General features: G+C 43.6%; 1 protein-coding gene across 1 annotated transcript in view; it reads left to right on the forward strand.

The window, feature by feature from the left end:
- LOC135263006 (dystrophin-related protein 2-like) overlaps positions 1-14,561 on the forward strand; it is a 72,772-nt gene extending 58,211 nt beyond the window's left edge. Inside the window, exons 13-24 of the mRNA XM_064350531.1 lie at positions 663-748; positions 3,100-3,257; positions 4,310-4,476; positions 5,199-5,310; positions 6,983-7,119; positions 7,411-7,476; positions 9,794-9,859; positions 10,649-10,792; positions 12,021-12,249; positions 13,111-13,225; positions 13,320-13,403; positions 13,734-14,561. Of these exons, the coding sequence (XP_064206601.1) occupies positions 663-748; positions 3,100-3,257; positions 4,310-4,476; positions 5,199-5,310; positions 6,983-7,119; positions 7,411-7,476; positions 9,794-9,859; positions 10,649-10,792; positions 12,021-12,249; positions 13,111-13,225; positions 13,320-13,403; positions 13,734-13,744 (1,375 nt within the window). The 3' untranslated portion in view covers positions 13,745-14,561. The remainder of the gene's footprint in view (positions 1-662; positions 749-3,099; positions 3,258-4,309; positions 4,477-5,198; positions 5,311-6,982; positions 7,120-7,410; positions 7,477-9,793; positions 9,860-10,648; positions 10,793-12,020; positions 12,250-13,110; positions 13,226-13,319; positions 13,404-13,733) is intronic.
- Positions 14,562-14,899: the final 338 nt, after the last annotated feature.

Raw genomic sequence — 14,899 nt, forward strand, 5'->3', positions numbered from 1 at the left:
TCACAGTGCCGAGAGCGGGATCCTATGGCACGCAGGCGTCTCACTAAAGGAAGTGAGCACCAGTCCAATCAGGGCCAATTAACAGTACAAAAAAACTCCTCCGTTTGATTGTGAAATGACCCACCGCCTGGTGCTTGATTGAAATTCTGAGGTGCTATTACAGGAGAACAGAAGACAGACCCCAGTCTTAATTCAAAGTCCATCTTAATTTAAGTAGGTGGCTGTGAGCTACCTTTTGCTAATGAGTGTAATATCTGTACTTTCCCCATCAATTCTAATAATTGATTTTTTGGCGCTGTTTTCTGGTCTGCTGTGGGAATATGGCAAGGCATGTTTATTTTTTGACAGCATTTCTCAGCTGTCTTCAACCTATTATATGCTCAGTGGCTAAGACAAGGGTTATGTGGTCTTATTTAGAAAGGGTGTGTGGGCTCATAAAATAACAACAGTCTTTCTGACAGCCAACAATCTTCATCAGCTGTTTTGTGAAATTAGGTCATATTTATTTTTTAAACGTTTGCATTTTTATGTTTGCTTTGTGTGTATGTGTGTGTGGGGGTGGGAGATTGTAGTCATTCAATTAAGGATATGTCTTTGATTTTGTGCCCGTAAGTTTTGGCCGTGACTTCCAATGTACCTGAGTTACTCTTTGCTCCCTCTAGTGGCCGGAATGGGAAGGTGAGAGTTTTGTCCTTCAAGACCGGGCTGGTGTGCCTGTGCAATGTGGATGTTCAGGAAAAATACAAATGTGAGTGCGTGAAACGTGAGCTTCTGATACATTTGCATTCATGACGTCCTCGACCACCACGCAACACACAAATAATGGCATTACATGTGTCCACTTACTTAAACCTGTATCTTTATGTTCCAGAACACACGTATCTAAGCTGTTTCAGAAGGCCTGCTGCTGTTAATCTCCTATTCTCTGGGGGGCTTTTCTATTACTGAAGTTGTTTTAGATTTTTCAGTTAGCGGTGAGATTTTTATTGGTGCACTGCTATAAAGGGGGGACCTTTATGGCTGATTTTATGAGCAGGCGCTTTAAATTGTGTTACAGAGGGGAGAAACGTGTCCATGTGCTTTAGCTGGGCTTCAGAATGCACAATGGGGGAAGAGGGATCAACAGTGGGTCTATAGGGTCAGTGGCATACATTTACTACACAGGGGCATGCTGGGATTGGTTGTTAAAATCTGGGTCTTCATGTGCACTCCCTGTGAATTACGTCCTTATCAGTGAGAAATTACAAAGGCTTTGTGCAACACAGCTGAAGGGTCAGACAAACTTGGGAAATTTGTGAATTGTTGACAAGCGTGCTGTGGTCTCCTCTGAAGAAGGCTGAGAGTCACCTGTATCTGCTAGGATTCAGCTTCTCATCCAGTTGCACTCATAGCTAGCTATCCTGGACTATACCTTGACTAACTACCACCACTCTGTATATTTCACTCTAAATCCACCCCCCCCTTTTTCATGACACTTGTTACATGTTCCCCCATCCCAGCACTTTTTGGTAATTAGTATTTGTTGTAATACTGTAGCTTATTCTTCTGCCTAGTTGGCTTTGCAGAGGTTAGGTCAGAATAGTGTTCACTGTGTGAACTAAACTGTGTTCTTGGCTAGAAATAGCTGTACAAAATACGTATTGTATCTTATTGAACCTGTGTTTTGTAGTTGCCCATGACCATGAAATGCGCTTTTTGTTACTTCGCTTTGGATAAAAGCGTCTGCCAAATAAATGTAATGTAAAGTAATATATCCAATTTGAGCCAAACAAAATGATCGTATATCATTTGTAAATGTACATTTATGCAAACAATGTGGAATTTATCATATGTCAGTTTGTTTCTAGGATTCAAATGGATTTCACAGGTGCTCTAAGTTGTTTGTATTGTGTACGTAAATGAAAAAAACACAGTTGTTTTGCATGTTTGTGCTTTTATTATTCCATTCATTCATTTTTTATTTTGATTTAAAAATGTGTAGCAAAATTATTTTAATAAATTATATTTCAACTGAATATTATATTATAATAGTTTAAATTATTATATGAAAATCACAATTGGATTCAACATAAAAAATTTGATACTTCATTTGTGTAATCCTGATTAGGCTAATAGATTAAATATAAATTCCATAAAACACATAAACGGAGTTAGCTATAAATAGGGCGCAAAAGTCGTCGCGTAGGCCTTCATTGCTATGGCTGGTCTTGCTTTATTAGAAATAACGATTTTCTTTGCCCCCTGTTTCATGACAAACCATTTTTGTTTTACCAGTTGCATAGTATGCGACACTTGAGACACAGAGTTTACAACAACAGCTAAATCTTTCCAGGCATTAGCCCTCCCCAGCACCCATACTCCACTTCCATTAACAGCACTTCAGTCTCTTCTATTTGTTAGCTTATTTCCAGTTGCATGAAATTTACACATGGTTTTACAAAAATGTTAATTAATGAGGCCCATTGTGTCTATTTTTACTCTTCGAAACTTGAATGGCAGAGACAGAGGGAACACTGGGTCAAACCCTGTTAATCTGCTCATTTGATTTCCTTTCCTACCAGGAGAGAAAATGCATGCTTATTGACTCAAGAGACCCGCTCTCAACATCATCTCCACTGATAGACAGCAGGCAAAGATCCCTAAGCCTGTACTAAGCACATTTCAGCAATAGGCAAATACCTGAAATGTGCCAATGGGAAGGAGTGAATTAGAGCTGTCCGTCTAATTTCCAGCATGCAGATTGTCCTCGGCCTTCACAGTGTTCTCACTGTCTGGAGAGCCACTATCACTATGGAGGTCTTTCTATGGTGCTTTTGCATGGTCTGTATTGGTACTCCGTTTCAGCAAGCTATGCTCTAGCAAGCTATGCTAATAAAGTAATAAGTAATTGTCATTCCTTATTTCCCCATCTTTCTGTCAACTTCATGCATTTCAGTGGTGCCAACTTCTTGCGGACCAACTAGTCATACCTGAGGGGGTCAGGTTCTAACACTGTTCTGCGTGTGTGCATATGTGTGCCTGCGTACGTGTCTATGTGTGTACGTGTCTATGTGTGTGTACGTGTGTGTGTGTGTGTACGTGTGTGTGTGCGTGTGTCAGATCTGTTCCGCCAAGTGTCGGGGCCCGGTGGGCTGATGGACCAGCGCCACCTCAGCCTCCTGCTGCACGAAGCCGTCCAGATCCCGCGGCAGCTGGGCGAGGTCGCGGCCTTCGGGGGCAGCAACGTGGAGCCCAGCGTGAGCAGCTGCTTCCGCATGGTGAGCTCTCCCGCTGCGCCCTGTCAATTCCTGTTATGCCCTGCCACTTACTTCCTGTGAATGCGTCAGATTCTGTTGGATTTCTCATTACGTTTCTTACTATGTGTCATGCATTCCGGGGAATGTAGCGCTAGCGAAGTAAAAATTATCAAGCAAATATATCTACTGTTAGTCTGTAAAATTATGATTTGTGAAATGTGTGCAAGGCAGCTGTTAATTACTAAAATGTCCAGTGAAACTGGTTTGCTGCAGCCATTTATGATTATGCAGGTTTACAATAGGATTGTCGGGGATTTTCCACAGCACTTTAGACATTTTCTTGGTTCTGAGACACTGATTAGCACTAGCTGTGTATTGTACTAATCAGAAGTTTTGGAGTAAGTGAAGATTTATTGCTATTTTTGAACAGCTTTATGCTTTTAAGGGCTTTTCTGAAGGACCTCATACTTGATTAAACCCTTTCTTATTCAAGTATTTCCCCCTGATGACAGCCATTGCTAATTAAAATTCATTCGATTCAACATTTGGCCCATGCCAGGTACTGTAATCCTTGAAGAGATGTCAATTTTCGACCTATCTTCAATTCATCAGTTAATCACTTAAAAACAGAAACCATGAATACTGGCTTGGGTTGCTGTGGGTATATTTGTCAGAAGCTTGGCTACTGGAGAAGGTCCAGATTTGCCAATTCACATGGGTAACATTATTTAAGGCGTCACAGTAGTTCTGTGAACTTCAAGCCCAGTTAGGAGAGAGCCTTAGCAAAGAGACTCTGTTGTTTATGGTCTGAGTCAGGCCGGGAGCAACATTAGCCGAAGTCACTGTGAGGAAGTGTACTGCAAACCAACTGAAGGAGACTGCTTTTTACACCTTTTTACACAGACCGTCACCATGTTTCATGCTGAAAGACAGCCAGGACCCAGGTCTTTGCTCCAGCCCCTTCCTCCATTCTCTTACCCCTTACCATTTTGTGAGCTCATACCTCCGATTCTCTTTTTCTCACCCTCTTTCTCTCTCTCTTCATCCTTCCGTGCCTACGCCCCTATTTGTAGGCCCCAGGGAAGCCGGCCATTGAGGTGTCCCACTTCCTGGAGTGGATGAGCCTGGAGCCGCAGTCGCTGGTGTGGCTGCCCGTCCTGCACCGCGTGGCTGCAGCAGAGTCTGCCAAGCACCAGGCAAAGTGCTCTGTCTGCAAGCAGTGCCCCATCAAGGGCTTCAGGTGAGGCTGTGAGTCCTGTGGAGAACAGCATGCATAGCTTCTGTGCTCCTTCGGTGGGAATCTGCTGTTTATGGTGGGCTGTATGTAATGAGCGTGAGGTTTTTAATTAGCACATGCTTTTGAAATAGATTTTGACCCAGTGCGAATCTTTTTAATGATTAATATTCATTCCATATTTTTCGATTTTCCCCACATTTGGAACCCTCAGTTGTAGCTGTAGGACTGTCCCACCGCTGAAACATCCTCAGCGCCATCATGTGGGAAAGTGCAGGGTTGCACCTTTCACTGAAATGCACGTGGCTGCTGTTTCTTTAATGCTGCGTCCACCAGCTGAGCTGCACAGGGAGAATGTAAACCCTTACACTGCTGGCACAGGGAGACTGCAGACAAGGGCAGGTACCCAGCAGCCAAGGGAGGTGGTCTTGTGGAATTAGGTAGAAACTATTTTTCCATGGTACATCCTCCATCCTATGGCAATATTATGGCCTATTGCCTGCCTCACAGTTGACCCCTGCACTTCAGGATTTTATTCTGAATTGTGCAGCACATTAGTGCACAAAGACCTAGTATTTCAGTTTACAAGCCTCCAAGCCGGTCCTTGAGAATGAACTTTAGAATTAGCTGTTTGTTTTGAATCAGCAACAGGTTTTGAATGAGCATGTAGCTTACAAAAACCCTTTTGTGTTAGACTACAAGTGTTCTGTCTCTTGTCCTTGGCCTAGGTATCGTAGCCTTAAGCAGTTCAATGTGGATATATGCCAGACCTGCTTCTTGACGGGTCGCACCTCCAAGGGAAAGAAGCTCCACTATCCCATCATGGAGTACTACACTCCGGTATGCTCTACTCACTCTCTGGTCTAAGGTGGGGTGGTTGAGTGGTGGAAGTCAACTAAAGAGATCTGTAAAGTTTAGTCAAGTCAATGGAGTCTTTATTATCCCTTAGGAAACTTGTTGTGCATTCTGGGTTTTAAAAAAACCCCAGTTATAACAAGAATTGACAAAAGTCAGAAACCACACACTACACCCGTATAGTACCAGAAGAAACTGATAACTCAACACTGCTTGGTTGACCTCCAATGTCATCTGGAACTCAAGCTAATCGCTGTGGTGAAGTGAAAATGCATACCTGTGGAAGAGTGATCATTTTGTATGATAGGAGTTGTGGGGATCGGGGTTAGTTTAAGGTCCACAGTGTATTGGACAGATCTATAGGTGCCCTACATATTTCTGCTAAACTGTATTTTCATGATTGCAGGTTGCAAGTTAGAAGTTGCACAACCTTAGTCATAGCATGCTGTGATCAACGATGGAAACTGAAACAGCCGAAGCCTAAATTTGACACTGTAGCTTGCTCACAATAAGCAGAGGAAATTACAGTTTACACTCCATTTTTTGGTCTGTGTATCTGTGTATTCTTTTTCGATTTTTGGAGGAAATTGAAGGGACGTTTTTCTTGCCCTGTGTATGCTGAGGTTATTTGATCACTTAACCTCAGCAGGCTTAAATCACTTGAACTGAAGCATGACTGAAGCTGCAGAACTGTAGAATGGTAAAAAGGGAAAAACAAGAAAACCTGAATATACACAGAACTGAACATTTCCAAGTTACCAATGTCCATAGCTACTATACTAATATTATTCATCTCCCGCTGAGTGGTTACTGTAGTGAGGTATCCTTTAGGATTTAGATTTTAGAGAAGGATATTGATTTTTTAGTATGGCTTAATAACTTATCTCCTTCGAGGCAAATCTGGCCTAGACAGCGCCGTTTTTCTTTTCTACCAATTAGTTATTGATTAGTGATTGATAAATCCACTGATTAGCCAGACATTTAACTCACCTGGTGTCCTAGGTTTATATCAGTCTTGATTTGAGGGGAAGAAAACCAGCGGTACCACTGGCATTGAAGAACAGATTTGAGCATTCCTGCTTCACAGCATTGGAGCAACAGGCAATCTACTTTGTAAAGTTCTAGGCCTGCATCAAGATGCTTTATATTCTGAAATGTCATTTTATCCCACAATTGTGAACATAAAAGTGGTACCCAAGACTGGAGTACTTGTAATAAAGCATCGTTATGACAATGTCTCTGCGAACAGTGCTATACAAATAGTATTTAATTGAATTAATGGTAGCTGTCTGCCTAACATAAATGTATAAAGCCTAATTACTGTAATACTGTGACAAAAAATATACTGTAATATTGGATATGATATCAGAAGCTAAAATTCAACATTCACCATAAGATTGAGCCAGCTTTAATGTCTTATTAAAATATGGGAAATATAATGGGAGTTAATGGCCTGCAATAGAACAAAACACTACACTAACTTCAGTTATTTTACAGGACTGTTAAGGAATAGTATATGATTAACGATCTATTATCTACTAACTATTAGGGTTGTTGTATGGTACTGTACATAAACTACTCTCATTTTGAACATGCATGCTTACGGCAGAGCTGAGGGTCTTCATCCTTTATTGACTTTTCTCGCACTGCTTTGCAGACCACCTCTGGGGAGAAGATGCGAGACTTTGCCAAGACTCTGAAGAACAAGTTCCGATCCAAGCAGTACTTCAGCAAGCACCCGCAGAGAGGCTACCTGCCCGTGCAGTCTGTCCTGGGGGCTGAAAGTGCAGAGACGTGAGTTGTCACATTTGGCCCTGATAGATTGGGTGCAAAGTAAAGCAGGTGTGAAATGGCGCAGCTGCAGAAAAGTATAATGCGAAGGGATTCAGACAGCTAGTGAACTGTCATCTCGGTAAATGTAGTGGCCCAAAAGTTCTGGCACAGACTTTCTATGGGGAGACATAGAGAGATAGGGACTTTTTTGACAAGTGTGTGGAGTGTCCCTCATCAGAGAATGTAAGCAGAAGCATATCGGTAATGCCAGTTTGGCTCTTTGATTGACATTTCCGTCTCTGTCACCACCAGGCCCAGCTCCTCCCCCAAGCTTCCCCATGCGGACACTCACTCCAGGATTGAGCACTTTGCCAGCAGGTAGGACTGAGGCCCTTCCATTTAAGTCCAGCTCATTACTACCACTAGACACTCTAGAAACAGCTTTAGTAGGAGCCAGTCCCACGACTGCAGGGCTGGTAGGGATTAATTGTGGGGTGTCCTCTGATGTGGCACAAATGAGAGTCAGTATGGACTGCAAGGCTAAGGGGCCCTGCAGGCCAGATTGTTCTCTACAGAGTTGACTGGGTTCACCTACCACTGAATACCCAGTGCTGCTCTACTGAGCTGCAGGCTGCCCACATCCCTCAAAGGTGCCAGCTCAAATTATTCTCCTCTGGTTGGAAAACACTTCATTGTATCAGTAGGGAATGCAAAATGCTGTACGACATTTCTCTAATTGAATTTTTCTCGCTGTCAGTCTGCTAGTGCTACATCTAACTGCCGTGATGGGAAAAGGGCACTTTTACTGATATTTAACTTAATTTACCGCATCTGGTTTTCAGCTTGACAGTATGAATTGGAATTTTTCAGAAATTAGAGGAGGAATGGAGTGAAACTTGTGGATGTTTTCCTCAAAACTTTATGACATTGCAATGGAAGACTTTGGGGTGGGATTTGTAAGCCAAAACTAATCTGTCAATCGAAAGAAAAAAATATTTTAATAATAGACAAGCTGCGTTTTTTTACTACCTTAAACCGCTGGGAGTCAGGTTCATCCAGCTTTACAGCATCGATTTTAGCACCCACAGCAACCTAATTTCAGAAAAATGATGACATGTTGCTAAATGTTTTTCTTGAAATAAAAGGCACAACTACCGATTTCAACATTTTTATTTCTAATTTATATCAGTTTTGTTGTGTAGGTGAAGGAAAATGCACCAGGCACATTAAGCGCTGAAATGTGCAACACAAGCAAAACACAAAATGGCGATTGTCATGCGGTTGTCTTTAGTCTTATTCCGACTGCATTTGCTGACATGGCACTGCGTTTTCTTCCCAGGAGTGATGGGTCGCCGTGGTTTGGCTGTGACCACGGTTGCTTTGAAGGCTGCTACTTCTGTCTTCGACTTTATGTCATTTTCATGCAGCTCATATCCCTGGTCCATAATGAAGTCATTTCTCCTCTCAGTCTTGTCAAGAACAATGCGTGTACACTCATTGCAGCCAGATCAAGGATGTAAAATAGAGTTGCAGTAAAAAAGTAGCCTGTGTCGGAGGTGTTGTCCCCATGCTGAGGTCAATAATCAAAGTAAATCATCTTCATCAAACAATTGCAATCATTTTATGTGATTATATGTGCAGAATCAGTTTTTATAGTGCTTGATTCGTTTCAAAGTGTCAGTCATTCAGTTGCTGAATAGCAGAGGAGAGAGCAACCAATTCGGATATGGGTACCAGTACCTGCCACTTCTTGTCTGGTGGGGGGGGGGGGAACATCCACTGGCTAAAAAAATCCTGAAAGTTGTTTTCTTGTCCTGTGTACATACAGATCACCTGAATATTATCAGCACTGCAGGAACTAGCTAGCTTTAACTAGCAGATTTCACTGACAACAGCCCACATACACTTCTGTGCATTAGCTGTGTTGTTTACTTGCTGATAACTTTGCGTGGGAACTTGAAGTGACCGCCCTCTGCATGCTCTCAGCAGCCAACCAGAGTGCAGGCATCAGTAGCAGAATTGAGTGTTCAGTTTAATTGTGATGATCATGATTTTTCCCCCAGGCATCGGAGGCCATCTGACAACTTCTGAGAATTAATATGGTGCATACGCCCCCCATAATAGCCCCAACTCACTCTTTCTCCCACAGTGCCTCCAGCTCCGCCTTGCAATCTCAGAAAGCCCCCTGGGGGTTGGTACCACCCCCGTTTAGAAGCCCTAATCTAAAGGGAGAGAATTGCTTTTAAATTATTGAATACAAAGTGGGGTGTCTTTCACTGCTGACAGTGATACAGCACTGTGAAGGTTTCAGGCTCTCTACACTTTTTGCATCGAATTTAATTGTGATTTGAAAACTTAAAAAAATATTGGTTTGTATGTCCCACTATGAAGATACCAGCAACAGTTGACAGTGGCATGGTTTGGATATGATCCGAGACTGCAGGACTCATCCATTCACCACAGTGTGCTGCCTTAACTGAGAATGGCACATTAGTGGGGATTGTTGTTGGCAACTGCAAAACCAAGGGCAACTTAATAGTTTCATGGCACTTTATTTTGGATTTGTAAAAAAATGTCTGATAGAAAGATTTTGGCAGTGATGCAGTCATGCTTTTATTCAGTGAGGACAAAGGATAAAGATGCTCTCTGTGATGACAGGCTGAGTCCATCCTTCTAATCGTACTCCTTCCTTCAGACTGGCCGAGATGGAAAATCAAAATTGTTCCTTCTTCACTGACAGCCTCTCGCCTGATGAAAGCCTGTGAGTATATTACTGGCCCTCACACCGCTCCCTTAAGTCACAATCCATAGCTGGATGTGTGTGTGTGTGTGTCTGTGTGTGTACATGTGTGTTTCAGCAGTTGCAGTTGTTGGAATGAGGATATAAATCATGGTAGAAATGATAGGACACCAGCACCCTACATACGCCACCTTGATCAAACTAGCAGTGGAAATACAGAGTCAATTTGCTTTTTAGTAGAAGAGGGTTTAACTGGGTAGTGTAGCTTAGGGTTAGGTGCTCTAGAGTTGTTTGAGTCTATTTGTCAATGTGTTATTGACTCTTTGCTAGGTCCCACCCAATGTCCTGCCATCCTTAGCAAGCTTTTCCTGCCAAGACCAGCTGTCCTTTGGCTATGCAAAAGCCTATATTTTGGCATGATAAATCAAATTAACTCAAAGAGCACATCTTTACCTACTTGAAACCCTAACAATGGTTAGATTTTTTATTCCCATTTATTTTTCATTATGAATGAATAAAACTGGTCTGCTTCAATGTATGGTGAATCATGAGATATGACAACTAATATTTATCCGGCTAAAAAAGCATTTTTGACACGGTGTTCCCCTTTTGGCATATTTTTTACAACAGACCACAAAAAACGGCATCTCTTTTTATCAAGTATCTGTGAGTTAAGAGCCACAAAGTGTCGTAAAATGCTAAGCTAGCACTATTGAATGGTAATATGCTGTCATCTCTTATATCTGTGCCTCATTTTATCAAAGCAGCTCTGGTGTCGCTCAGTTCGCTGTCTCCTCTATGTGGTCTCAGGGATGAAGACCAGTACTTCCTGCCACGTTCTAGCCCTGCCATGGAGCATGACTCCCTGACCGGTCAGCACCTCCTGGGCAACATCAACTGCGAGGACAGGGACGAGCTGCAGAGGACGCTGGCCCGTCTGGAGAATGAGAACAGGTGAGGAGACACCTGCGTTAATTATCTCAGGACTGGTCACACAGCCAAGGTGCATATGGCTGAGAACACTATTGCATACAGTACTTTAATATTTGCTGAGGTGATATCCGCTATTTCGGTTGATAGAAGGCTGCACAGCAGGGGTATGATAGAATAGAACGAAAACTCGGACTTGCGTGAAAATGTAAATTAGTAGTGGTACAGCCACCGTTTGCTTTCCTTCGAAGTTACTGCTAGCCGAGCAGCGACGTGTGCCCTCCAGATGCGAACCATGCACCATAAATGAGTCCATAGTCTTCCTGGTCTTTTCGTGGAATTGAAAAATGGCAGTAAAATTGAGTAAAATTACGGCAGTCTGAAAAGCTAAAGGAAGATTACTAGAATTAACCTGTTATTTACCCGGATAAAGTGCGGAAGGTGATTTCCAGTTTGCTTGTACTGTATCACCAATGTTAATCGTGCAGAACTACGCATACCTCCATAACTGTATCAACGTTTTGAGTCAATTACAACGGGCTAACAAAGAAAATCCGAAGAAAATATTCAGCAACCGAATTAATCCGTTTGAATGTTTTGTAGCCTCGTAATATGCTGTCCAGCACGAATGCTAGCATTTATAAACGAACTAAAGCAAGAAAGGAACAGAGAGGCACACGTTATAATTTCAGACGTTGACAGGTTATAACCAAAGTAGGCTACTGCGCCGCATAACATACAAGTTTGATTTGAAGTTATTATGAAAATGAATTGGTTTGCGCTGCTATTTTCAACATGGGGGTAATGATGGAAAATAAATACAACAAAACGCTACGAGTACTCGACCATCAGAAATGTTCAGCGCTGCAGCTCCACCCAAGGTTCTGTACTTGGAAAGTACTTTCCTCCACAGGAACGTTTTGGGGGTTAACAAAGCCCCAACTAATTTAGACCCTAGTTCCTGCGGTGGAAACGCACTGAGTTCCTCAAAAGGTTCTTAGTTCCGGGGTATACTTCCTGCGGTGGAAACGCGGCTTATGTTTTTTCTGGTGTTTAAACAATTAAATTACATCTGTCTCAAATATTTGGAAAAAATTTGAATCAGGCCACATCAGAGTGGTAGTGAAAATGCACGCTAAAATATCTGCTGGCAATGAAGTGCGTGGACCCTGACTTAGCCAAATTTATAGAGACATTTTTATGCCTGTTTAGTGACTTTAGTTGTACTAAATAAGAGGTGTTGTTCCACCAGGATCCTGCAGGGGGAATACCGGCGGCTGAAGTGGCAGCATGCGGAAACTGCAGCCTCTCCTCAGCTAGCGGAGGGTGCGTCCCTGGGTCAAGAGGACCAGGAGCTGCTGGCAGAGGCCCGGGTCCTGAGGCAGCACAAGTCCCGGCTGGAGACCCGCATGCAGATCCTGGAGGATCACAACAAGCAGCTGGAGTCTCAGCTCCATCGACTCCGAGAGCTGCTGCTGCAGGTGAGGAGGAGGGGAGTATGCAGGAGAGAGAACAAAAAGCATTGGGGACAAGTGATAGGACTGCAGGTGGGATCCTGAGGGGGCGCAGTAATTGGTCAGTTGAAATCAGGGTTGCCAGGTTCAGAAATGGTTAAACCCAAACAGGGACCAGGGGTGGGGTAGGAGGTATTGGTCGCTGTCATAACTGACTGGGGGGGAGGTATGTCAGGGAGGAGCTTGCAAGAAGAGAGAGGAACCAGACCCCAGCAGAGAGCAGAGAAGGGAATGCTGGGATTTAGCGTCACAGACACCGACTGTAGGCAGGAGGGAAGACAGATTTAGATCAAAAAAGGAGAGCAAATTTCTGACAAACAAATCTGGAGATACTTAATTTTTTTGTTTTCAAAACAAATTTTTTTTATGCCTCCGCGATGGCACCACCGTGGCCGGAGGCATTATGTTTTTTGGTTGTCCATCCGTCCTTCCGTCCATCCGTCCTGATTCTTGTGAATGCGATATCTCAGGAACGCCTTGTGGGAATTTCTTCAAATTTGGCACAAACGTCCACTTGGACTCATGGATGAACTGATTAGATTTTGGTGGTCAAAGGTCAAGGTCACGTTTTTGGCCATAACTCAAGAATTCGTATGCTAATTATGACAAAGTTTCACACAAATGTCTAATAGGATAAAATGATGAAGTGATGACATTTTATATCCAAACTGGCTACTGGTTGGTGGAGGCATACAACCACGAGGCGGTATTTCTAGTTTATTTTTATAAAGGATATTTTGGATAAATTTAACGCATTGTTCTTGGGTTGCCTTATTGAATGTACTGTTCTTGGTTGTCCACAAAAAATTTTTTTCTTTTTCTTGACAGCCTAAAGGGGATTCAGAGACAAATTCTGTGCCGTCATCAGTGTCTTCTCCTGTATCTGCAAGTGGCCACCAGGGGGAGCAGCCGAGCAGAGGAACCCCAGACACAGAGGCCACAGGTTGTAATTCATACAGTTAAACTGAGGGAGATTGGGAGGTCATTGTTGGCCATTGCAGGGCTGTGACTCTGGTGTTTGCTTCGTGTGTTTGCAGGCGCAGATGAACATGATGAGGAGGACACTGTGCTACAGCTCCAGCAGGTGATTGACCAACTGAGGAACGTTTTCCCTGAGCACGGTGAGTCCACAGATGAGCCTGCTGGATGACGTTCAGTTAAAAGGGAGCAGCTGCATCGCTTCAGCAAAAATATGCAGCATTTTCAGATTTCTGCTTGCTCTCCGGGTACATTTTGAGATAGGTGTATTAAACACCAGAATGGTTTACGTAAGTGTAACAAAAGAGCAAGCTGAATGCCATCTATTTAGTCTCTGCAGCAAAGTTTGTTGTCATTGACTATCAGGTTGAGCAGTGTCAGCTGCTGGTATTGGTAACAAACACTGGCTATTTGACTTCTACTACAATAAACCCAATTTTGTCAAAGCCGTGTCGTTTTTCCTTGGTCTCTAGGCACTGCATGACACGTCTAACCCTGGGCGTGGCCTGGAATTTGCAACGCTGCCCACTAGGCTGGGTCCTGTGGGCTGTCCTTATCCAGGAGCGCATCCCCAGCGGATCACACACAGCTACATCCGTGCGTCCAAGCGGAAGACCACCACGGATCGTTCTTTGCACTAACCTCCCGGACTGCCCAGACCGAGGGCGTGTCTGCACAGATGCTGTGCTAGCCTGCCGTTTGCCATCGTGCCAGGTCAAGCTTTAACCAGTGCAGCACAAATGCCTAGATAAGGCTTTCGCCAATGCACAAGGGTTTCGGTTTGCATGTGCCCGAGCTCACTCACACCACAGTGTTTGGTAACACCCTCAGCTAACGTGTTAGTGTAACTCCCTTCTTTCGTTTACCTGTCGGCTCACGCAAACTCTTTCAGGTTCCGTTTGGGCCCACGCTGCCTTGTGTTGAACGGCCCCGCAAAGAGGAACTGATCACCAGGCGCCAGGGAAGCTTCATGTGAGCTTGTTTCTTGGGCCATCCCTCTGTATAAACCACAATTTATTCATAACAGCCACAGTGCCTGGGAGAGGGATTGCTCCCTTGCTCCAGCCACTGTTATCTTGTGAAGCTGGGTGTCTCTCATGTGGTCAATCTGTCAGGGTCACAGGGAGTTCTTCCTGTTCACTCTCTCTCTCTCACACACACACACACACAAAGGAACTGGCAAGGAAGTAGAAACGGCAGTTTTCTGGCAGTTTGTTTTTTGCCACAGGAGTGTCTGAGAAAGTCTTGCGGTGAAGGTCATTTGTGCACAGTATGTAGCTGTGAAAGCATAGGCCAGTGGACAGCATTCATATTTTCAGATGGTGCTACAGCTCAGAGGTACGTGACTTAATAAAGGACATCTCAATTTCTGTGCAGTAATTGAGAGCTGTTCAACGTTCCTGTAATGCATCCTAACAGATGTTTTGACTTGAACATTTACATTTGGTTTCAGATTGAGATCAGATTGATGCTTGTATCACTTCCTGCTTCGATTTTTTCTTTGGGGAAGTATTCACATCAGTCCACTCTGCAGCACTATTGGCTGCTTGTTTGAATTCAGTTGCTTGGAAACCGTCCCTGCAGATGCTGGTCAATGTTTTGCCAGGGGCTGGGGGGTGGAATGATTAATCCTGGTATG

The sequence above is a fragment of the Anguilla rostrata genome, chromosome 9 (assembly GCF_018555375.3).
Source record: "Anguilla rostrata isolate EN2019 chromosome 9, ASM1855537v3, whole genome shotgun sequence".
NCBI classification, from domain to species: Eukaryota; Metazoa; Chordata; class Actinopteri; order Anguilliformes; family Anguillidae; genus Anguilla; species Anguilla rostrata.